This window comes from Mesoplodon densirostris, chromosome 8 (assembly GCF_025265405.1).
Source record: "Mesoplodon densirostris isolate mMesDen1 chromosome 8, mMesDen1 primary haplotype, whole genome shotgun sequence".
In the NCBI taxonomy this organism is placed as follows: domain Eukaryota; kingdom Metazoa; phylum Chordata; class Mammalia; order Artiodactyla; family Ziphiidae; genus Mesoplodon; species Mesoplodon densirostris.
The window spans coordinates 2,757,927-2,783,876 of NC_082668.1; the positions used below are offsets into that span (position 1 = coordinate 2,757,927).

Below are 25,950 nucleotides of genomic sequence, written 5' to 3' on the forward strand. Positions count from 1 at the left end.
CACTGAGAGATGAATAAATGCTTTATTTAGTTCATTCATTCCCGAAGCTTCACACCTCACCCTCCCACTTTCAAACTAAGTCACAAAGAACAGGGGCCCGAAGTCTCCACCACCTCCCCACCCGACAGAGCACTGTAGGGACAGTGTCATCCTAATTGAAAGCCATGTGTTTCAACCACTTTTAGGGGCACACTCTCTTCAAACCAGAAACCCCACCAAGTAAAACAGGCTCATCCATCAATTTAAACCTGGGCAACATTTTGGGTGCCTCCCTAGAGCACCAGGGTCCCCCAGAGCAGTTTAAAACTCCTGTGTTAGATAAGCCCTTCTCTTCGAATCATTAGGAACTCTCCAAAGAGCCAGCTTCTTCTACCTGAAGTTCATGTACAAAGATTTCACATGGTCAGTTCTTCTATCCAATGAGATAAACAGTCCACAAAATTAAGGCATTGGGGGGAAGTAAAGGGGAATAAAGCATTTACTAAAGTTATAATAACATATCAAAGATGTCCATTGTATTTCTGAAAGCTCTTAACCAGGCACAAGTGCAAGGAACAGTCATGGTCCCAGCTGCCGCGGGTAAGCACAGAGTCATTACCAAAGGAGGAAGGAGAAACTGAGGGCTGATGGTCAGCGTTCCCCTTCAGCATGTGTGCAGGCACACGGGCCCCAGTGCGTGTCACACCTCACGTGCCCGACCCCAAACAGAAGCAGCAGGAGCTGTGCAAACACCGCAGGGCGGAGCAGGGGGACTGCTGGCTAAATCACAGCAGCAAACTGACGTTATACACACGGGAGAGCCGTGCTCACAAATACCACACTAAACTGCACGTAGGCACATGCATACGTCACTTGGGAGAGATCTGAAATCCAAGCGACTTAAAAAAAGAAAAGCTCCCCATTCATTCCAGACACTGAGCAATTACAAGTTAAGGCAACAGAAGTCACCCTTCCCCCACCTCTCTTCTCCATCCGACTGTCTTCCTAGAATTTATAGCATATATTCCGCACGTCACTGCACTTCAAACTCTGCACGTCCCCCCCCCCGTGGAATTCTCCTAGGACGTGATCCCACTAACCACTCACGTGTGCACATCAGTTATTTCATTCCACATCAAGAGAGTCCGGTTGGGGGCGGGGGATGAGGAGGGAAGTGAGGCATAAGCGAGCGAGGGAGAGAGAGGTCATGTGGCAAATGAGGCACTTCCAGGAGGGAGAGCCAAGCTGGCGGGGAACCCAGACCCCTCGGGACCGGCCACTGAGTGGCAGGCGGCTGAGAGGGGCACAAGCAGAAGTCGGCAGCCCCGGCGCCAGAAGGCCCACCACCAGCGCCATCGCTCGGGGGTGCCTCAGGTGCCCAGGCCTGAGGTCAGGGGCAGCCTCGCTGAGGAGGCCACATGAACCTCCCGGGAGTGTCTCTCAGGGGATTCGGGGAGGCCAGAGGCCCATCACCCCAGGGACGTTGCTCTGCCGTGGGCAGGACACAAGCACGCACTTCCTAACAGCTCACACAGTGATCTCAGAGCTTGTTCTTGGACTACCAGGCAGAGCAGACGCTGGGCTCTCCTTCAACCACGTACAGGATGTTTCAAGACTCCAAGAGAAACTCCTCGGCACGTAAACATACACTGTAGCGAGACTGCGGGTCCCCGATGCTGGATTTCAGAGACAGGCAAACTCAGTAAGAAATTCTGTGCTTTGACAAAAGGGCAGCCGACGTTTTATTCTGCAACCAGGAGCATTTTAAAGTAAAAATATTGCCCTCTAGTATCACCTTCATTACATAAGAGGACATTTTATCACCCAAATTAGGAAGGACGTAATCTCAGAATAAAAGACAACCCTTTAAATTGAATGAACCTGACTTCCTATACTATTTAACATGTGTCCTTGTACTTCCGACCCGCACAGGAGGCCTATGCCGTGGGCGCCGTGACGCTTGCTGCCCCCTGGGGCACAAGCCCAGCCGACCACCAAGATCACAGGCTGTCCCAGCACCATCATGGCCTCGAAGACCCATCCACTGAGAAGAGGGACCCCACTCACAAGGACAGCAGTGCACACGTCGCAGGGATGGCTTAAGTGCAAAGTGCTTTCACATACGTTCTCTCACGTGTCCTCCCAAAAGCTCCGTGGGAAAGGCACGGCCAGACCCGGCCCGTGTAAGAGAGCAGCCTCCCTGGGAACAGGACCTGCTCAAGGCCAGGCAGGAGGCAGCAAGCACAGGAGAGCGCTTCTCTCCAGGGCAGGTTTTCCTTTGCTCAGCCTGACCTTGGCTGCACGTTCCTCTCTTTCTATTTATGCATGAACCTTTTATTTGAAGAATCAACTCATGGAAGCAAGAGGACAAAATTAAAATGATGGCACTCAGGCCTGATAACAGAAACATATTCAACATGAGGAAACTGCTAACTGTCCTTTCTTTTTTTAAAACTGCCTGTTTAACAACAAGCGCATGTTGACTACCACTTATCACATGTCAAAAGAGAACATCAGAAACTAAGCATCACTGCCTTAAACCCTCTTCTGGAACAAGGTAGGGCCTAAATAAGTAAATAAATACATAAATAGCGTAAGTAGTATGAAAAGGCACAGATATGTATGACACTGATGGGTTCTGGAAGGACATGCAGGAGCTACCCGGGGTGCCTCCACCACACACCTCCCCCCCACCCCCGCCTGGCCGCAGCAGCCAAGGCCCAGGCACAGGACTCCGTTCAGTGGCCGGCAGGCGCCCCAGCAGGGGCAACAGCAGGACACTCGCGGGACCAGGCTGGGGGACCTCGGGCTCCTTCCCACTGGTCCATCAGGCCCCTCCCTGCGGAGGGCTCTGCGGCTGCAGCCGCATCAAGTACCATCACGTTTCCTGGCTCTGTGGGGCTGGTGCCCCAGGGCTTAGAAACATGAGTTTATAAAGCGCTCTGATGGAGAGAGTTACTTTTGCCTATTCTGTATCTTATCCCTGCCAACAAAAGGAAAAGGGAGCTTTAGCAAAGCATCACTCAAAACAAGCAGGAATGACCTTAAGTAGCTATCTACGCTATGTTCAGATTCAGGTTTGGCAGCTGTGAAACGTCAAACCAGAGCATGAACCTCGAAGTTGCTGGGATTGTGAAAAAATCTCTAGAAGTTGGCTGCACAAAGAGAAAGCCAACCTGTCTCTGCAAAGGAAGAGCTGAGGCCCTGGCCCCTGCGGACCGGCCCTGAGCACACCATGCTCAGGGGCCCCACTCCCCGGCTCAACCTCTCCCCAGTCCCACCGCCTCCCCGGCCAGCTCTGGGCCAGGCCCAACAATGAGCGTCGACTCAGTCCGCTCCTTCCAGAGAGACCCCAGAAAAATGGTTCCATCCCCCAGAAACAAGCCCTGCACTCACGTCACCTGCAAAGGAGGCTGACACCCACTCTGCTGCTGCCGCCCGAAGGTCGCACCGGCATGGCTGGGACCCCCGCACTGGCAGCATTCCCACATGCTGCCTTCCAGAAGGTCTGAGAACAGAGACACCCTCCTACCCAGGGCCGGGCTGGGGAGGCTCTGTCCCTAACAGACCCCTGCAGAAAACACCCAGCAGGGCAACCTCAGAGCGTCCTGCGAGCCTGCAGCATGGCTCACCCGCAGGGAACCCGAGCCGAAGGGCAGCTGCAAGAGCTTAAAAAGTAAGGGGAGCTGACCACTCCTGATACTCCTCTCTCAGACCGACCAAGGAGGTGACAAGCCAGCGCTGACACACCCGCAGTGACATGAAGCCCCCTCCAGCGTCCCAGCCCACCTCTGGGTGGCCCGAGCTTCCACACCACCCTTCCCTAAATGCAGGCAGAGCCCCAGCTCCCCGCAGCTCCTGGCCCAGCCGCAGTCCAACTGTGGTGTGGTCCCACCACAAGTGCCACGGAAACGCAGCTGATCCCGGGCCCGGGCTGAAGCCCTGCAGTGCTCGGCTCTGGCTGCAAAGGGCCACATCAGCCGCCCACCCGCAGCTCCTCTCTTCTCAGGAAGCCTCTCGTGACTCCGAGCTCTGAATGCGACCAGCCAAGCAGGCACCCCGTCCTGAGGAGCAGCACGCAGCCCGGTCTCGGGCCTCAGAAGCCATCCAACACTTACGCCTTGGCCACCGATTGTTATGAGGTGAAGCCTCCAGCGGCTACATCGGCGCCCCCCCAAATCATCGATGGCCGTTCTCCCCTCAGACCTCATACGTGCATATACGGGCCAGCCTGGCTTTCCAACACACGTCCATCCATGACACAGGAGGTGGAGTTCAGAATTCCATCCTCGAGCCACAGAAGACAATGACCAGGCACTGCCTGTCTGGTCGGTGAAGACACATAAAGACGCTAATAATTAAATAAACCCCTATCATTAGTTCCATTGTTACAAATTAGATTTCTCTTATTGTAGAAAATCCAAATACAGATTTGAAATCTGCCTGTTTCTAAACACTTCTAAAGGTCAGAATCACCATGGATCCACACAATAGCCCTGAGGCCTCAAATTACCAGATGTGATTTCCCTGGAAACAGCAGCACCTGGATGCTCTAAAGAGGCAGCCACTGGCCCACCTGTGCCGACATAGCCACACACCTGGCCGCACAGCCCAGGTGTGAGAGTGAGCCCTGCCCACAGCCGAGCCGTCCATCAGGTGACAGGCCAGCTCATTCCTCTCACTTCTCACCACCCCCAGCAGGCCAGGGGAAGACCTCTGACCTCTGACCTCACTGCTATCCCCTTTCTTCGGTTCTAGGAGCAACTACCATGACATTAGGTCCAAAAAAGTGAAGGTCAATCAACCAAACACCAGATGTTTTGTCCACTGAACACAAAGCAACTGAAAGCTTAGAACCATCCAGAAGATGACTAAAGTTTCCACTTTCTGGTACGTGCAGGGACTAGAAGACAGCGCCGCAGGCATCTTCTTCTTTTAGAACTGGCAGTGAATGCTGTTGGACGGTCCTTGGTCCGAATGTAGGCAGTCAATTACTGGCTATTTCAGCATTGGCCTCCTAAAATCAATCAACTGTCTGGAAGCTCCCCAAAGTGAAATGGCAGAGAACTCATGAGACCTGTTGGCATGATGCTAGGCACAGGTAGGTATCAGAACAGGTGCAGCGCTGCAGAACGCTGAGCGTTACCTAAAGAGGCTGTGAACAAGTGCAGGTATTGACTTTGAGGCAGTAAAGCCAATCCATGTGGCTAGGAAACCATCCTTGAACGAAGACGATTAGTATGACGCCTCCGCCACACGGAGAGGACAGTGAAGCGGCAAGGAAGGGGGGTGCGCGTGATAAATGTCACACGTCTACCCCAGGAGCAGGGAAAACAAACTAGTAAGTTCAGGAACTGCATCTCTGTACTTTTATACTAAGACTCTTTTTCATTTCGCATTAATCAAGCTATCAAGTTGAGAGGTAAACGCAGAAGCACAGTTCTGGGAAGTGCTAGTTCTCCCTACTGGGGACGTTAGCAGGCCTCCAACCTCAGCCCAAACTTGCTCACATTTCAAGGCCCATTTCATTGATTTCCAAAACACAGATATTGAGGAAGAACAAAATTAAGTTTTATAAGAGCCTGTCGGCTGATACCGACCTAAGGACTGTCCAACGCCCCAAGCACCTGAGATGGAATACAGTCCATGAGAACAAGGCTGATTCCGCTTCACCAACAGCCAGGTGGGATTTAGTCAGCAGCACAGGACGTGGTCACAGGGGCAAGAATCGGTGTCGACTTGATCTGCAGATTGCTTCCTCCTCACTGCAGTCAACCACTGCTCGCGAATTCTGCTCATACAGTAGAAACTTTTTTATGGGGTCCGGCAGAGGCAGCGAGGGAATCAGATGGAGTCGGTATTTGCCAAGCGCTCTTCTCACGGCCACGCGGCACAGATTCAGCAAGGTCCTGGGGACACCTGGAACGCATGGGAAGAAAGGGAGAGACAGAGGGAGAGAGGTTAAATGCCTCTCCTAACCCTACAGACCACAGGCTGGCTGTGAGGACAGGCGGAACTGCGCTAATGCTCGCTGCCACTCCCACCTCCAGAGGAGAGCAGGCCCTGCTGAGAAAGGTCTTGTCATCCGCTCAACCCTGTGGAATTCCCTAGACAGAGAAACAGAGCTGACCACTACAAGCCCCAGCAGGTGTGAAAAACTGCCCTCTGCCCTCTGTCAGTCTCTGCTCTTGGTCCCTCCCAGAAGCTCCAAGGGGGTCTGAAGGGGACGGGCCGAGCAACACAGGAGGAGGGCAGGCAGACAGTTCTGCTCTGGGTCAGAAAAAGCCTCGCCGTGTCTCTGCGTGTGCAACAGGCGTGAGCACAGGGTGCCTAACTCTGTCAGTGCGGCTCCAGCTGACCAGCAAGCACCTCTTCTGGGGAAGGCTCAACAGGACCAGGCTTTAATGACTGGTTTAAAGAAAGCCAGTAACAAGAACACAACAAACATAAGTTCTGCAAGAGGTAAGGGACTGGGGAAAAGATGGTCACTCAGATGCCCTCAAGACCCAGACGGGAAAGGGGCAGGGTGTGGGCGGGTCAGAGGGCGCACAGGGTCAACTTCTGAGTCCTGGAGAGAGAAGGACAACAACTGCCAAGCCACGGATCCACTGCGAACTCCCTGGCCGTCAACTTAATTCACGGGCAAAATCCTTCTTCATGAATAAGCAAACTGTAGACCTTATTCTAACAAAAATCATACCTAGCACACAATGCAGAACAATGGTATTTGAGTGGAACTGAACAAGGGGAAGTGAGGCGCCCTAGAGAAGGAAGGGCTTGCAATTTGTCGTAAAGCAAACACTTAAAAGCCATAAACACAGCAGTGAAAGAATCTGGGATCACAAAGCAGAGCAAAGGGGTAAAGAGAACATAATTCTAGGAACTCTGAGAACATGCACTTTGATAGATTTCTTGGTATTAAGTCTTAGTGTCTGGGAATTTAAAAAGAGAAGACCAATCTGGAAGACCATTCTAGAAAATTCCTAGCCCTCACTGAAGGTTTTGACCAAGTGCTTAGTTGAAGGTTGTTTTTTTTTTTTAATTGCTACAACTTGGTTCATTCAATTGACTTAAAGAGACTGCCAGTCAGAGTTCAACTAAGGCCACTTACTTCTGGCCTCTTTAAAGACCTGCAGAGCCTCAGGGTCCACCTTCCTTCTGCCTCTCGACTCTGGGCCCAAGGATTCCCACTTCACCAGGTTCAGGTTGGCTCCGAACTCCACAAGCAGGCTAACGAAGGCCGCCTCACAGCCGTGACGCAGGACAGCATCCATGACGCACCCGGGGGAGCCCCTGTAGAAGCCCTGCGTATTGACGGGACCATTGCAGTTGAAGTCCGGGTTTGCCCCAGCCTGCAGGAGCAGCTTGAAGCACTGGAGGTTGTGGTAGGCTGCGCTGATGTACAGAGGGCAGACCACCAAGGAGGTGAGCCGCCGGGAGAAAGGGGGCTGGACATCAGGAGTCAGGTGGTGGTTGACATCGACGTCGGCCCCGTACCTGCAGGGTAGACACATGGACAGTGAGATCTCACAGCAGGCCAACCGCAGCCAACGCATCCCCACGGCACCCGGTGGAGATGGGCCCGAACTCCAGGAGCGCTGGGAGCACCGGAGAGCCCCCCAGTCACAGTGGTCCCGTGACCACCAGCAGGTACCACAGTAGTTAGGAACCTTGGAATCCACTCACGCAAAAGAACTTGTAAGGAAGTTCTTTCAAACCTTTGAAGATCCAACAATCCCATGGCTATTTTAACTATTTCAAAGCAAAGAAAAAGAAGGAAAACTTCCAAATTCAGCTTATGAAATTAACAAAACAATAATCTCCAAACCTGACAAAGGCCACACCGTAAAGAGAAACTACCAACCAACTGCACTTACCAATATCAACTTAACAACCTCCAATAAGACATTAGCAAAGAGAATCTAAAAACATTAAGAAAGCAACATACAATGACCTCATGGGGGTTATTCCAGGGGGTAGTTCTTAAATTAGAAACTTTATTAACATAATCCATCATATTCATAGAACTAAGGGGAAAGTCCATGATTATCTACATAGATGCAAAAAAAAAGGCATATAACAAAACTCAACACTTAAGCATGTTTGCAAATACTTAATAAAAAAGAAAGTAATGGATATTTCCTTAACATGATAAAAAATATTTCCTCAACCCAGAAGTCAGCCTCTCGCCTAGTGGGGGAACACGAGCAGCAGCTCTGCCGGAATCAAGGCACACAGCCCCACTTTCCAGCCCACTAGTTTTAAAGACTCTTTTTTTTTTTTCTAAGTACTAGTGCAATTAGACAAGAGAAAGCAATTAGTTGACTAAAATTGGAAAGGAAGAGGTAAAACTTTCCCTATTTACAGAGGATATAACTGTCTGGAAAGCCTTAAATAATGAAAATGCAGTTAACAAGCAATGAGAGAATTTATTAAAGTAGCAGGTTTTAAACCAACAGCCTTCTATATACAAACAAAAACAAGTTGAAAGGTAAAATGAAAAAGACCTCATTTCTGATAGCAAAATAAATTTTAAAGTGAGATATCTAAGCATAAACTTAACAGTATATGTCCAAAATTTGCATGAGTAAAATTATAAAATACTACTACTGAAAGTCACATAAGTAGACCTAAGGAAATAGAAAGACACACCATAGTCTTAGACAAGAAGACTCAATATCATTAAGATGTCATTTTCCCTAAGTTTATTATATAAATGAAAATACCCTCCCCAGAACTAAATAAGTTGACTATAAATGTAAATACATAAAAATAACATCCCTGGAGCTACATAAGTTGATTATAAAGTGGATTTGGAAGACCAGGAAAAGATATAAAAACAAAGCTTTTTTAACATAAGTAAAGTAAAACAATAAGTGACAAATCGGGGGAAATGTTACAAAGGGTTGACATCCTTAACATATAGAGACCTTCTAAAAGGAAAAGATCAACAGCTCTATAGATAAATGAGCCGGAGATGGATACAGACACACGTGCAAACAGCTCTCAACCAGATGACGAGATGCTCAGCCTCACTCACAACAGAAATGCAAATTAAAACTACTCGGAGACACCACTCCTCACCTATCAGATTGGGAAAAATCCAAAAACTTACTGACCGAGCTTTAAAGAAAAAGGAAGTCCTATTCATCGCTGGGGGCCAGGCACAATGGAGCGATCCCTGTAGAGGGAAATCTGGTGATAGATGGCAAACTTACCTATGCATGTACCCTCTGACTCACCAACCACAACTCCTGGAATCTAGTCCCAAGACACCTTTGCAAAACTCTGAAAAGATGCATACACAAGGCAATTCATTGAAACAGTACCCGTAATAGCCAAAGGCAGGAAACAAGCCACAGGTTCGTCAAGAGGGCCTGGCGCATCCACATAAAGGAGCGCTGCACCATCTGAAAAGGAATGAGGAGCAGGGCTAAGGACTGCTCTGCAGTGGCCTCCAGGACACCCTGATAGTGAGAAAAGCAGGACGATGAACGTGAAGTATGCCACTGTTTATCCTGGGGAGGAGGCTGCAATACCAATGTGTACATGACACACACCTAGACACATACACATATCTGCCTATTTTTTAATGATGGAAGGATAAACCACAAAACCTTTTAAATGGTTATCTATGGGGCAGGGATGAAGCAGATGAGGATAGAAGCTAGACTGCTTTTAATATACTCTGTTTTATAGATTTGACTTTGGAACCACGTAAATACATACTATAAAAAACTAGGGGCTTCCCTGGTGGCGCAGTGGTTGAGAGTCCGCCTGCCGATGCAGGGGACACGGGTTCGTGCCCCGGTCCGGGAAGATCCCACATGCCGCGGAGCGACTGGGCCCATGAGCCATGGCCGCTGGGCCTGCGCGTCCGGAGCCTGTGCTCCGCAACGGGAGAGGCCACAACGGTGAGAGGCCCGCGTACCGCAAAAAAAAAAAAAAAAAAAAAAAAAGAAACAGCAATCCTTAAAAACTGCAAAAGCAAAACGAAAGACTTAACCCAACTGTGTATCCAGTTGGTGCCATCATGTCCTGCCCGCCAGCGTGGCTCTTCTTTTCAGGCACACTGAACATCCAGAGTAGCCAGCCCATTCCCAGCATCAGATTCACCTCGAAGGACCTAGGGCAGGAAGCACAGCAAGGCAGCCTCGCGCAGCCGCCAGAGGTGGGAGCACTCACGACAGTCCCTGAGCTGATCTGTACGGCTGCCCAGGACTCTCCTCTTCTGACTCCCAGAGACAGCCCAGATGTGAGGATGCATCTCACACAGGCCGATGCAGGGGCCGCCTGACCCGGAAGCCTCCTTTTCCACCAGAGCCAATCTCTAAACGACTCTACAGGCAGAGCCTTCAGGATCCCCTCAAGGGACCTGCCCTTGTCCTTGCACCCAAGGACGCCCAAATACATGGCTTTCTATGGGACATTTAGGGTTCTTCCAGGCCAAGCACAAACTACCAACTGGGTCATTTTACACTAAGCAGGGGCCACTGACTACAGTAGGGAGGGCGGCCTGCTCAAGCTGTTGGAGTCCTGGCCGAGTGAAGAGGGTGCCTGCTAAGGATGCTGCCTTGCAATGGTGCTACGGCCCATGGCGGGGGAGGAGGCATGTGTGGGTGGGGCAGCTGGTTCAATACGCGGGATTTTGGCAAAATAAGTTAACATGTTAAAGGTAAGGGAACCAGGTCTCTCAATGTTGCAAAAGAATAATAAATTTGGAAAGGGAGAAAAGTAGGATGAACCCTGTGGTGCTGGATTGGATTAGAGGCATCAGGGTGAACTCTGTAACTGTCAATGTATAACAGATACAGAAATGTAGACAGAAACATGTTTAAGTAACCTTAGCTCTGTCCAGTAGGAGAGGCTGAAAACAGTGACACCCCATAAGCAATAAGCACTCCTAGCGTCCACATCTTAGCTTTTAAACAGCATTCGCCACGAAAAGAAACCAGGATTCCTTGGAGAAATGACTAATTCCAGGGATGAATCAGGCAAAGTACACAAGAGCCTAGAATAATTGTAACTCCACAGGAAACCATGAGTCTAACATAAATAAATGAATAAATTAAAAATCTGATGAGGAATAGGGTATATACATGGTTCCAAAGTACCTAGCCACAAAAATATTTTTTAATTACAGAGGGAAAAAGAGGAGCTTTACAATGGAAAAAGCTGGCAGACACCACCTTAATCAAAACATGAAAGTGAACACCAGCAGTATTGGGACCAACTGAAAACATGTGCAACCTGAGAGGATGTAACGAGAAGAGCACAGCCTCACTTCGGTGAGACTGCTGCCCAAAAGGCGGTACCCAGCTCTACCGTGAGTAAACATTAGCCAGCACCTCTGTACTTGAGCTTCCATTGCCCTAGACAGTGCTGCAATGGCTCACAAACTTTGTCATCACATATTTCATCTGAATTAGGAAATGACAGAATGTAGGAAGTAATGATGATGGGGCCTGACACGCAGGGGTCCAGGGCGGAGGGAAGAGCATCGTTTTCCATGCCTTAATAAAAACAGCTGGCCAACACTCACAGCCAGCAATCATGTTTTATCACCCGCCTCTTCAGTACTATTCCAAGCATCCAAAGGAATTTCCCCCTGGAAGGGACACTGCTGCCTGTCAGCAGCACAGAGCTGAGGAAGAGAAAGGACAGCACAGACCCATGAGCTCACATGACAACCTGCTTCCCCACTGATGCCATGCAGCATCGTCAGCCACTACAAATGCAAATATCACCCAATATTCTCCAGGATATCCTAGGAGTGACAAGAGAAACATTCTAAAACACATACCAAACCAAGGAGAAACCGCTATTTCATTTCACACACTCAGCCAATTAAGAGAACTAGATTTCAAGCAGTGATACTGCTTTGTCTCCTTATTCTTACAGATATGTCTTCTAGAATGTTTGTAATTTGGGGCAATATGACAATTTGGTATTAGCTGAGCTGTGGGAAAGACAGTCCTTCATCCACTCATAAAAATATAATGGATGGGATCCAGTTAATTTTAATCCTGAATATTTTCCAAAATTCCCCTACTGCTTTTAATATCACTGGCAAGGAACCACCAGGACGACTCAATAAATCAGTGTAACTTTTGCACATACAGAAGTACTACTCCTTACCTTTTTAAAAAAACATCAGTAATATATACCAAGGGAAATGAGAAGTAACAAAATGGAGGTTACTTGCAGAGGGACACCAAATCACAACAGTGACAGAAGAGAGCCCTGCCTATGAGGGACAATGACACAGGGAAGGCAGGAGTTGCGTTTAGATTGTGTTTAGATTGTATTATCTGTTCAGTAACTTAACCCCATTTTCCAGAAGTCAATTATCTGGTAATTTAGAAACCAGAAAACTTTTCAATAGAATAATATATGCTCTTGGTACCTCACTGTAAAAGTAATGTCCTGTGCTCCAGCGGGGCAGCAAAATGTCTTAATAACGCTTCCTCAAGAAGGGCACCTGTAAATATATCTGAAAGTCAAGGCTGCAGTTAATTCAAAGCAGTTGTGCATCATGAATTGACTGAAATGCCCTATGGGATTTCTAGAACCAAGATGAAATTTCATGGATTGATCCTACTGAAAAACATTTCCAAATTAATGACTTACATTCTCCAAGATGCAAAGATACGGGACTGAGGTGGTTTAGATTATCAGGCTAGAAATCCTTCAAAAGAAGGAGAAGAAAGAAAGCATCATCACGTCTTCATCACCCTCCAGTATAACCACCACATCACCCTCAATTATCTTTCCAAAAGTCAATTCCATAGTCATTTAATATATAAATCCTTTTGATATAATATATTCTCAGTACCTAATTTAAAAAACCATGTCCTGCACTGGGCGAGGGGGACACCAGGTCCCTGCTCCTCAAAACACCCCCAATGCAGGCCGTAACAATGCTGTAACCCTCTCCTGTAATACTTTCCCACACCGACAACCAGCTACCTGAACTGCACTCAGTCCAGCCACAGAACAAACAGCCTCTAGAGCCAGCGGTGGGGGGGAGGGGTGGTGGCGGGGGCTGCTGGGCAAGGAAGCATCTTTACTAGAAAGAAGTCACTGGAGACATGAGACTGAAAATGCAATCTGGCTCAAATTTTTAAAAAGGTAACCGTTAGTACAATTAAAATAAGACCAGAAATGGTCTAAAACCACAGAAAGGGAAAGCAAAGAAAACACAGATCATGGAAAAAAGATACAAAATAAAGGTAAAATTAAGACACAGAAAGACAACAGTAATAGACCTAACATCAGCTATGGCAACAATGTTAACTGTATTAAAAAACAAAGAATCCCTTTATCCTACAAAAGCTTCTTGCTTTTCACCCCATTTTGCAGTTCTCGGAGACTATCCACTTCCTTAAGTGTGAAATAAAAGTTCATTTGTATCACCTAAAAAAAACAAAAGAATCCCAGACAGTCAAACAGTAAAAGTGAGCTCACAAAGAATTACTTAAACCCACTAAGATTAAAACTAAAAGTTACAGAATGCTACATAAATGAGCCCTCGATGAAACCAATGGTTTCCTTTTGGTTTGATAAAGGGCACAATCCATAAGCAAGAACTTTCATGAGCCCAATGAGCATGAAAATATGGTAAGCAAAATTATTAGAAATACAAGGGGAAACTGACAAATCACAACAGTAATTACAGACTAATAGACTTCTCTGAATTTGGGGCAGATCCAATGGTTAAAGATGTAAAAAGAAATGAGAGAGAGGGAGTCTGAATAACATAACTGAGGCTGTCATCTTGTACTATACAAATAAAACCCTGTGGTTATATACTTTATTACAAGTATCCACAACAACATAGTTGGACATTAAAAAAATAATTTTAAAAAAGCCCAAAGAATCTTCAAAATGGAAATTATATGGTCTGTGTTATCTGAGCACAATACAATAAAACTGGACGTTCACAAAAGTTTTTATTAAAACTTTCTCCTCCATAACTATAAGAACAAAGAGGAAATCAACTTCGATTATACTGATTCAAAAAATGAGAAAAGGGGCTTCCCTGGTGGCACAGTGGTTGAGAGTCCGCCTGCCAATGCAGGGTACACGGGTTCGTGCCCCGGTCTGGGAAGATCACACATGCTGCGGAGCGGCTGGGCCCGTGAGCCATGGCTGCTGAGCCTGCGCGTCTGGAGCCTGTGCTCCGCAGCGGGAGAGGCCACAACAGTGAGAGGCCCGCGTACCGCAAAAAAAAAAAAAAAAGAGAGAAGAAAGCTTAGCAGACACAGCCAAAGCTATAGACAAAGGTAAATTCATAACCTTGAAAGTTTACATTATTAATCAAGAAAAAAATAAATAAGCATGCAACTCAGAAAGTTAGGGAAAATATTAAGTAAAATTAAGGAAAATGAGAAAAAATAAAGATAAACATAGAAATTAATCAGTAAGTAAAAAAATAAGAGAACTGATAAAGCTAAGAAGCAGCTCTTTAGAAAGACTAACAAAATAGACAAATCCTCTAACAAGTCTAATTGGAGAGAGAGAGAAAAAAAAAGGCAAATACAGAAAACAAGAAATGAGAATGTGGCTGTGAGAACCTGCTCACGCAGCCACGCTCCCCGTGGTGGCAATCGCAGGGCAACGGTGGCCCGGCCCCTGTGGTACTGACCTGATGAGGGCCTTCAGGATGTCTGCCCTGCCCACCCGGGAGGCGTGGTAGACAGGGGTGCTGCGGTGGTGCCGGCTTCCATTGGGGTCGGCGCCGGCCTCCAGGAGGATCTGGGCGCTCTCCAGGTGCCCGTTCACCACGGCCACGTACAGGGCCGTCTGTCCCTTCACGTCCACCAGGTCCACCTCAGCCCCCTTCCGGATCAGGAAGTCCACACAGTTGCCGTGGCCTGCAGTGGCCGCAATGCGCAGTGGTGTGCAGGGCAGCCAGCCGCAGCACCACACAGACTTCTCGTTGATGCGGCTGCGAGAGAGCACAGGGAGCCAGGCTGGGAGGGGCGCTGGGAGACGGCCAGCCACTCCACCTCCTCTCGGGCGGGACCCTGAGACACGGAGCAGGAGGGCAGCCTTCGCTTTAATAATGCTTCCAGGTGCTCTTGTTGCATGACATGCTTTCACATACCCACCCTGCTGGGTCCACGCCTGAGGCAAGACAGGCAATAAATTAAGAGCCCAGTTCTACAGATGAGGAAATTCAAGGTGCAGGTAAGACTGCTGAGCACTAGAGTTAAGATCTCCAATTTCCTGACTCATGGTCCAAAGCTCTTTGCTCCACAAAGGGGAGAAGGGCCTGCCCGGGAGGCAGCGCAGGATGGAGGACAGCATACCTGCTCGGGACCTGGGTCGGGGCCCCGAGGCCTCTCTTCACCAGCTACTACCTGTGAAGGCCTGAGGCTGGACTGCTCTCTGGGCCTCGGTATCCTCACTGGGGCTAGGTGACCACTGTGGTCCCTCTACCTCTGACACAGCACAAAGGACAGCCTGCAGGAATCACCACACTCCTGGCCAGCAGCAGCAGAGGGAAACCGTCCAGGCTCAGCCCTCATTGCAAGTGACACTCAGACCACGACTCCCCCCACATCAAGGGATGCCAGGGTCATGCAATGCATGGACCCATCACGTGACCAGCTGAGGCTCTTCACCTCAAGCTCCCAGCGCAGCTCTGAACAAAGCTGAGGAATACAGATCACTAAAGCAGTGACCCAGAAACATGCAGCAGGTCAGGCTTCCTCCTTCAGCTGGTTACTAGCTTCCACTAGCCAAGGAGGCCAAGGAAAGCTCCAAGGACTCATCACCAAAATAGTACACAGCAATAGCAAAATATCGTCAAGAGACCAGAGATTCACTGAACCTGAGTGAAAGAAAGAAAAACGGTACTTGAAAAAGCAATATGAACATACTTGGTCTATTTTAGTAGCTTAACTCTACTTTATTCTACTGTTATATCTGCAAATTTAAGGTTTTCTTTGGACTTGAGCCATTCATGTTAAATATTCATGTGCAATCCACCTAATTTCTCTTTATGACGATCCTTTCTGGCTCTTTGGCGCTTTTTAATTTTTAACATGAATATCTATTCTAATGAAATAATGCTAAGACATTAGTAGGGAAAGAAGAAAGAAACTTGTTCTTGTATTGTTAGAAATCCTTCTCTTGGGAACTGTCCACGAAAAGTGGTATAAGTTTCAGTATCAATACACAGGCATTTCTTCTATCAACTCACTGTCACCCTAGCCCTGGAGGGGAAACAGAAACACAGAAAGAGCCTGAAGGAGTTTCTGGCTGCAGGTGAGTTTCAAGTCTACTCGAGATTCCAATCTTAGACACACGGAGAACAGGCAGAGCCTCTGTGCTCCCCGGGTGTCTTGAGTGGGGAAAAGTAACAGCAAGACTCCGATGCCATGAGGGGCTTCAGCCGGTCTGGAGGAGCGAGCAGGATGTGGCAAGGCAACAGGCAGGGCGCTACCAACCAAAGGAGCATGTCCCTGGGTAATGAGACAGCTGGCCAGACGCTGAGCCCCAGGCCCTGGAGCAAGATGACTGAGGCCCTGAGAAGCCAGAGGAGAGCGCGTCAGGAACGCTGTACAGGTTTGGTCCATCAGGAAGTCCGGACCCAAAGGGGGATAACGATGCAATAATTAAGGGAGGAGAATTTATGTGTGTGCCTTAGGATAAAGAGCCAGAAGAGACTCACAAGGGAGCAGGGCCGCTGTTGAAGACAGTAATGAGGCTGTTGTCAAGGGTAACGTCAGGGAAGCTGACGCCCAGAGAGCACCAGAAGTTGCTGGAAAATACAAAGGTCAGTGGCAGAACTGGACTTGAACTCGGGTCTCTCTGCCCTCGCCATCAGGCTGTCGCCTACAAGTCTGACCACGCTTCCGGCCATCCCCTCTTTTCCAATCCTCGGAAAGTGGAAACGCTCAGGGTCTCCACCTGCAAATCGGAGACCGCGGTGCCTCCCTCACAGCTCTCGACCCTTAGCTTCATGCAGACCCACAGGCCAAACCCTGGGCAGCCCCGGGGCAGGCAGCCGCGCTCACCTCCGGTAGCTCTCCTCCTGCAGCAGGCTCCGGAGGGTCTGGAGGTCCCCCACATAGGCTGCATCGTGGAGCCTCGTGTCCTCACAGCGCTCCAGCGGATGGTCACAAAACTGCTCCCTCAGCCACTCCTTCAGATTCGGACCTGCACTGAAGAGAGGGGCGCCTGTCAGCTCAGGGAAGCCTTGCCAACACCAACTGTGCGGGGCCACCCTCGGCCGCCAGCCCTGCCTCTGCCCAACACAGGTGCTCTCCAACTCTCAAGAACACATCATTCCCCTGCTCCAGAAACTTCCAGAGCCAGAAAAATGTAGAAAGTTTCCCTTAATGAAGCTAGCACACTCCTGACACCAAACCTGGCAAGATTTTAAAACTTTGATGGGGTGGGCGATAATAAGCCAAAACTAGTTAAGGATAAAGATCCTAAATAAAATACTAACAAAGTGAAATTTAAAATATGTATCAAAAGAGTCGCCATAAAATTACTCTAATTTATTCCAAGAATGTCTTAGTATTGGGAAAAACCATATAATCAGCTGCTACGTTACAAAAGGCCACCTGACTTTGGCAAAACTCAACAGCCAGAAAAACACTGCTGCTTGTAACCTGAATGACTCTGCCATGGGATCTGGGAAATGGCCTCGCCACGCGAGAGTCTCCGTGAGTGACAAATATTACAGTAACCTAAGATGGGTGTACTTTTCTGAATATAAGCTGCACCGCAGTAAAAAGGACACTTTTTAAATACATGCATACAAACAGAAAGCCAGCCCTATACAATGAAGACAGAAAACAGAAAAACAATAAAGACTAGAATAAATGGTGAAAGCCATACCATGTACTTGAGTGAGAGTCAATGCTAGGAAAAGTTTAAGTGATACCAAATAAATTAAGAGGTTTAACAAATCTCTTTGGGGTTTTTATATGAGATGTGACAAAAATCTTCTAGAAGTTTATTTGGAAATAAAAATAAGAATCACTTTTTGTTTTTTTTAGTATGTATGAGAAGAGATCTACCCTACTAGATAATAGAAATTCTCTCTCATCAGAATAAAAAGATAAATAAATCAAACAATCAACTGCCCAGAAAAGAGCTTAGTATAAAAAACTTGGTATGTGAGAAATGGGCAACAAAATCAGTGCGGAATGGGAGGAGTAGTTGCTATAAACTGAACGTTTGTGTCCCCCAAAATGCCCTGCCAAATAATATGCTGGGAGTCCTAACCCCCAAGGTGATTAGTAAGAGGTAGGACCTTTAGTAGGTAGGACCTTTAGGTCATGAGGGTGGAGCCCTCATGAATGGGATTAGTGCCCTTATAAAAGAGACCCTGGAGAGCTCCCTCACCCCCTCCACCATGTGAGGACACAGTGAGAAGACAGCCGCCTAGGAACCAGGAAGCAAGCCCTCACCAGACATCAAATCTGCCAGTGTCTTAGTCTTGGACTTTCCAACCACCAGAGCTGTGAGAAATAAATTTCTGTTGTTTATAAGCCATCCAGTCTATTCTGTTATTACATCCTGAATGGACTAGAACAAGTACCATTGATCACTGAACAACGCAGGTTTCATCTGCAGGGGTCCACTTACATGTAGATATTTTCAACAGTAAATAGCACAATACTGCACGATCTGTGGTTGGTTGAATCCACAGATGCCTAGGAACCTCAGATGCAGAGGACCGACTATAAGTTATATGCAGATCAACCCCCAAGTTGTTCAATAGTCAACTGTAGTCATCAAATTTGTACAATTAGATACCTACAGCTGACCCTTGAATAGCATGGTCTGAACTATGTGGGTCCACTCACACACGGATTTTTCTCACTAAATACGTACTACACTACACAATCCGCAGTTGGCTGAATTCTTAGATGCAGAACCTCGAACATGGAGGGCCAACTGTAAAGTTTTATGGGGATTTTTGACTGTGCAGGGGTTTGGCAACCCCCACCCCCTGTGTCGTCAAGGGTCAACTGTAATTGAGTTCTTCACCTCACACTGGAGCCCAAAACATCTCTAGATAATTAAGAGCTTTATAAACATAATTGCACAGAGAGGGGCATAAGGAAAGCACATGAACTCAGACGGCCTTCATTCAAGTCCCCACGGTGCCAGCTGTCCTAGTGTGTGACCACGCAGTTTAAAGCACACCCTGCCACAGGTGGACTCTCTCCAATGCTGAAGTTGCTTTTTACATTCAAATCAAATCTCTTTTGAGTACCTACTGTATACAAGGCTGGGCCATAGTACAACAGGGGTGATGCGTACGTTTCCTTACACTCCAGGATTTAATAGTTCAATGGCAGAGGTAAGACACAAAGGCCACAGGCAGGTGGGCAGAGCAGTGAGGGTTCACAAACGCACGGGTCACTCGAGCTCATGCCCCAACCAGACCTGCAGCAGATCAACAGGCAGGCCTCAAGGACCCCTTGGGCCCCCGTGCCAATCCTCCTTCGGTAGTTATCCTCCACTGTAGTTATCGCCCAGTTTCACTCCACAGGCTGAAAAAGTTCAAAGTAGGGGTAAGATTCAGAAGGGGTAAGGAGACTGACAAACTTTTGCTAAGTTCTCCCCTAGGCCTCCCTTTGCTGGCCTCTTTTTGACCCACTACCTGCCCAGCTCAACACAGCCTCCTCTTCCCCAGCTCCAGCTCCAAGATAACTTTAAGTCTGCATTTTTCTGATCAGCTTCTCCAATGACAACACAATTACTCGACACAGAACTTAAGCTTTAACTCTGGCCCCTCTAGTCCCAGGCCTGCAACACACTAAATAGTAAAACAGCACCGTCTGGATATGGACAAGAGTGCCTCTGTTTAAGGCACAGAGCCAGTCTTCCTGCCACAAGACTCTTCTCCACACTGGGAAGCAGCTGCCAGTCCTCTTCCCCCAAGTGAACACCTCTCAGTCCATCCCGCACTCTCACGTGAAGTGATGTCCCAGACCCTAAGGTCCTGGCTGTCCCTGGGGTCAAAGTCAATACCAACCGAAGCCCAGGACGGAGGAGGCTTTGTTTGTATTTTTATTCACTGCAGTATCCCCAGCCCCAGCCAGGTCCAGCCAATAGCAGGTCCTCAATAAACCGTTTGTTGGATGAATGAATGGATGGTGGGAGGGATGAAAGGCACTAGTTACACCCGTCTCCAAATCAACATTATACCTTAAATTCTGGCACATTTAAGAGTAATAAACTCCTTAGTTTATTTCTAACTAATAAACTCTTTGGAGAGGTATCTCTCCAGAGACACGGGTGAGCGTGTAAAGTCCAGAGCACACAGAAGCATTTGGTACCCGGGGCAAACTGAGACAACAGACAAGGAGGGCACCTCCCCCCACCCCGACCCCGCAGGTTAAAAGGAAGCCTCTCCCGAAGGGGGGCAAACGCACTTCCCCGCAAATTCACATTTGTTTGGCAGGAATAGTTCAAGGTGGAGACCCTCAGTCAGATGGCTATTTGGGGCGCGAGCCTTTCTAGCCGCCTAAACCAAACTATGGCACGGCTGCCTCCTCTGCCGGTGGGCAAGGGCCCCTGGACCTGCTGTGTCACTGACAGCTCGCTGGGGGTGGCGTTATCGCTGTCCCTGGCCTGTGCGGGGAGGGGGGCGGTTGTTGAGGGGGACCGATGTCAGGATGGAGAGAAGGCACCCGCCCTCCCGGGAGCTGACCTCTGGGGGCTCTCCCGACAGCTGCGCTCAGAGCTGGAGGATGACCCACGTCCTCTCTTTACAGTTGGGGTCCCATCCAGCCCTAGAGGCCAGCCGGCTGGCAGTTACGGTGCAAGTTCCACAGGAGGGGAAATCGGCGCAAGGGCTGCTCTCGCGAAGCCGGGCAGCCGGGCACCCCGTGAGCCGCGCTGAGCGACCCCCGGCTGCGGGGCGCGGCTCCGTGGGTCCCGGCCGGCCGCAGGGCAACACGCAGGGCCCCGGCCCGGGCAGCCGCCCCGGCCCCCCGCCGCCCCGCGGCCCGGCGGCCGCGCGCACGTTACCTGCGGGCCCAGGTCCGACCCGCCCGCCGCCCTCCGCCATGGGTGCCGGCCTTCAGCCCGTCGGCTGCCCGCCTCCCCCGCGGCCCCAGCCCGGAGCGCCTCCCGCAGACCGGAAGCAGCGCGACCGCGACCGGGACCACTTCCGGCGCCTCAGGCTGTGGGCCGTGTCGGGGGCGCGGCTTCTGGCGCCTCTAGTAGGGCGCCAGGACCTCCACCTCCCGCTTCGCTCCCGATGTGAGGACGAACGAGCGGCGGCGCCGGGCGCGCGCTGTCGGAGACGCGTGCTCGGGGGTGCGGGCTGTCGGGGGCGCGCGCCGTCGGGCCCCACCGGGGCTGTGTTTCACCACAGAAGAAGCAGAGGACTCTGGGAAATCACGCTCACCTGGGGGACGGAGCTAATTTGCATGTTCTGGGAACTCTGGTTGGTCGGGCCCGTCCCCGCCCCCAAGGAAAGGGCGAGGCCTTCTGCCGGGAGGGTGTGGGCGGGGCCGCGGGAGGTTCGGGCCGGGGTTTGAATCCCACCTGAGCCGGGCTGAATGGCCGTCCCCTGGGAGTGCCGGCTAAAGGAGGCCTGCGCCGGGCAGCGATGGCTCAGCGCCAGTGTGTCCCCGCGCGCTCAGCCGGGGACTGGGAGCAGCCCCGGGAGAGCGTGGACGTGAAGGTGGGGGACTTCCAGCTCTGTTCCTTGCAACAGATTCTGCTGGAGGGGCACGGCACGGCTGGGCATACATTACTGTGGTATTAGGTGAATGCCCCCCCGAAATTCCTTCCATGAAGTCAGGAATCATGTCTATCAAATTACTATAGCCCAGTGCCTGACACAAAGCGTTTATTGAATAAATTAGTGAACAAAGAAATAACTTTTCTTGCCCACTCGCTTATTAAAATAATGTCGGGCCATGTGTACTGAGTTTTGATTTGTAAGCATGGATTCCTTAGGCTCCTTCCACGCTCCCCACGGCTGGGGAGAAGGGTTCTGCAGGAGAAGGAGAAGGAGGTCTCCAGCAGACGGGCAGGGAGGGGGGACTGAGGACAGGTGAAGAGCGGGTTCCGAGTTTTACAGGTGGAGAAAAGGAGCTCCAGCAGGGGACCGATGCGTGTGAGGCTGGAGACCCCGCCAGCAAGCGTGCGTATGACCCGCTGGCCTGGCCTGTGTTGTAATCACAGGACCGGCCTGGCGTAGGTGGAGCCACACGGAGGGGCTTTGCATCCCAGGAGGAGTGCTCAAGTTCAGTGGGTGGCACCACCTGGGCAGCAGGCCCTGCAGGGGTGTCTGTTGGGGGAAGGGAGCTTCCTGCAGCTCTGTTTGGGCTTGATAACAGCAGAGACCACCGCTGGCAGGAAAGCCAGGAGTGACGTGCCCTCCAGGGAGCCAGGGGCTTGCCATGCCCACTGGCCCTCCACCAGACCTGCACCTCGGGAACACCTGGGAGCTTGAAAAACTCAGAAGCCTGGACCACCCAAGTGTCCATCAGCGATGAATGGGTGGGTAAACAGTGTGGTCTACCCATATGGTGGGATATCATTCAGCCTTAAAAGGGAAGGAAATTCTAACGCATATTACAGCATGCGTGAACCTTATGGACACCAAGCTGAGTGAAAGAAGCCAGTCACCAAGGGCTTCCCTGGTGGCACAGTGGTTGAGAGTCCGCCTGCCGATGCAGGGGACACGGGTTCGTGCCCCGGTCCGGGAAGATCCCACATGCCGCGGAGCGACTGGGCCCGTGAACCATGGCCGCTGAGCCTGCGCGTCCGGAGCCTGTGCTCCGCAACGGGAGGGGCCACAGCAGTGAGGGGCCCGCGTACCGCAAAAAAAAAAAAAAAAAGAAAGAAAGAAGCCAGTCACCAAAAGGCGAATACTGTTTGATTCCACTCATGAGTTTCCTAGAGAAGTCAAAGTCATAGAGACAGAAAGTAGATGGTGGTGCCAGGGGCTGGGGGAGGGAGAGCGGCAAGTTGTTTAATGGGCCCGGAGTTTCAGTTTGAGAGACGATAAAGTTCTGGAAGTCGCTTGGTTGCACAACAGTGAATGTACTCACTACAAAACTGTGCACTTAAGGTTAAAATGGTAAAGTTTATTATGTATATCTTACCACAGTTATTTAAAAAAAAAAAAAAGCAAGCCTGATGCCACCCCACCCCAGAGATCCTGATGCAGGCGATCTACGATGTGGCCTGGGCATCAGGATTTTTGAGGCTCCCAGATGATTCAAATGCAGCCAGGCTGAGACACCTGCCCCAGCCAGCTTCAGCTGCCCTGCCCACCCCCACCCCCTCACACACACACCCCGTCCCAATATCAGGGCCTTTGCATCCAGAGGTTAAGTGGCCTGAGCAGAGTGTCACTCCCTGCGGGCGCCTGGCTCTGATATTGCCCTGGGGATCCCGTCTGTTCTCTAGAAAGACCTGAGGCCCCACTGGGTCAGAGGCATCCCACGCCTTCTCCTAACTGCCTGCTGGGCATGGGTCAATGCTCTCAACACCAGCAGGTACTGGAGGTAGCGCTAACGCTCGCCCTGTTTTTTTCACGGCCCTGAGGTCAGGGAGTCTTGGTACCGTGCCCACAACACACAGTGGCCCAGTCAGGACTCAAACCCAGGACCGTCCAGCCCTGCAGCCGCCTCTCCTCAGGTCTCACCTTCCCTCCAGGTCCTTTAAGCCCAAAACACCCACCGACAAAGGGCTGCCAATGAATGGAACAGATGGAATTCATCAGATCACACGACCGACCCCCTCCCAACAGGAACTCCCTGGTGCTGCCACAGCTCTGGGAGCAGCAGCCCTGGACAGACACAGGGCCAGGGCCACCTTCAGGCAGAGTAGGGGGCTGTCCCTGCACCCCTCCAAGTCCCAGGGGCACCCTGGCATTTTCCCACCCCGTCACTTCCTCCTACCCCAAAATCCCCCGTGGCCTCCTGCTGACATCTGACAGCTCAGGCCTGCCCCACAGCAGCCCACTTATCTGTGTCCCCAAAACAAAACACCCAATGCCTGCAAATGATCCCTCCTTGGAGTCTGGACCAGTCTTTCTGGAGGGCAACTTGGCATCAAATGTTCATAATCCTTGACCAGAAATTGCTCTTCTAAGCGTTTGTTCTAGGGAAATAATCAGCTGCGTGAGAGATGTTGCTACAGTGTTGCTCATTAAGGCATAATGTTTACAGAAAAAAATGTCCAACAATAGCGTTCTGGCTCAGGAGGTCCGGGAAGGGGCCAGGACTCCTCTCTTAATCAGCCCCTCGTCCCCTCGCCGCTGCAGGGAGCCAGGACCTCCTCTGGAAACGCTGCAGGTGCTGGGGCAGCTAGAAGCCAGAGCCCCAAGCTGCGCGGGGGCGGGGGGGGGGCTCCTGCCCCGGGCTCGGGGGTGCTGGTGCTGCCGGCAGCTCGACCCCCGGAGCCCAGCCCAGGACGGGGCAGCAGACGGCCACCCCGCAGGGTGGGAAACGGGCAGCTCTCCTGATCCTGGGCCCCTGGGCCTGTGTTTGGGGCGTCTGCTCTCAGGGCCTCGGGCCTCAACCCCCTTTCGGAGGTCTCCTTTGCTGCTCCCCTCCCCCCCGCCCTTGGCCTCCAAGGAGGAAGCAGGGCCACTCCTCACGTCTACCCGGGGGGCCACGAGCGAGGGCAGCCCTCACCCTCGGCTTTGCCCTGGCAACACCTGACCGGCCCAGCTCTGCAGACCCTGCCTCTGCCCTTCAGAGTCCCCGTCGCGGAGCCGAGGTGCCGACCTTCCGAAAGGGGGCGGAGCCTGGAGTCCGCCAGGAGCGGGGGGTGGGGAGGGGGCAAGTCCTTCTGGCCCAGCCACCAGTTCAAGGCGCAGCTCCTCCGGGCCTCCTCGATCTCCTGTAAAATGGGGCTGATGACCCCTGTCTGCAGGATTACTGTAAAGACACGAAATTCCTCAGGAAGTGCACTCGCTTCCCGGTGCAGAGAGAGCCTCAGAACGAAACGGGCATCAGTGCCACGGGCTGCTCCGCTCTCCACCCAACACCAGCCCGGGGCACCTACTGCGCGGCTGGCCCCTGGGGCTGGGGGGCGGGGTCCAGACGTGGGAGAAGCCTGAACCTGAGTCCCCGGGGAGCAGAAGGGGCAGATTCTTGGAGAATGACTCCCCCATCCCAGGCCAGCCCAGTCTGCCCCAGGCTGAGGGGGTCCCAGAACGCAGGACCCCAGTTTTCAAACCGGAGTGAGCTGGGACCCTCCCCAACCACCCTGCCTCACCCTCCCTCCCTCCGGCCCCACCAGGTTGGTTCTGTGCCCTGCGACTCAGGCTCTGTCGCTCTGACAGACAAACTCCTAAATGGTCCCCAGAACTCCGGAATGTTCCTTCGCTGGGCATCTGGGGCCCTCTACAATGCAGACTCCAACCTCCCACCTAGAACCCAATGTCTGCACACACCCGGAGGCCCGTCCACACCCTCAGCCAGGGGACCTCCCTCCCAGCTCAGCAGATGCCTCCGCCATCCCCACCCGCCCAGCTGGGCACCTGGGCTCCTGGCCAGCCTCCACCCGTGCGTGCTGGGCCCCATCTCCTCTCACCTTGACTTGCAGCTGCGGGAGGAGGTGTCTTATCTCTCCTGGCAGAGGTGCAGCTTCCTCGAAAGCTGCTTCTGCTCACAAAGATATTTAGATTCCCTCACAAGAGCTCGCTCGGGACTTGACATTGAACAAACGGCCAGAAGTGACAGCCACCTCGGCTGGGCACTGAGCCTGGTGCAGGGTGAGCCAAAGTGGACACTGACCATGGAGCCTGTGGTCCAGTAGGTGGGGTGAATAGTGGTTCCCCAAAAAGATAAGTCCACCTCCTAACCCCTGAAAAAACCTATGAATGGGACGTTATTTGGGAAAAGGGGTTTTGCCGATGTAATTAAGTAAACGATCTCCATCATCCTGCATTTAGGGTGACCCTAAATCCAATGACAGATCTTTGGTTTTGAAACGAAGAGGGAGATTTGAGACTCAGAC

General features: G+C 51.0%; 1 protein-coding gene across 1 annotated transcript; it reads right to left on the reverse strand.

Moving 5' to 3' along the window:
• Positions 1-18: 18 nt before the first annotated feature.
• On the reverse strand, positions 19-21,091 carry ASB1 (ankyrin repeat and SOCS box containing 1). Its single transcript, XM_060106487.1, has 5 exons — positions 20,989-21,091; positions 17,007-17,148; positions 14,627-14,929; positions 7,091-7,476; positions 19-5,898 (listed from the first exon to the last, which is right to left on the reverse strand). The coding sequence occupies exons 1-5, from the start codon at positions 21,026-21,028 to the stop codon at positions 5,693-5,695; spliced, it is 1,077 nt and encodes a 358-aa protein (XP_059962470.1). The 5' UTR covers positions 21,029-21,091; the 3' UTR covers positions 19-5,692.
• Positions 21,092-25,950: the final 4,859 nt, after the last annotated feature.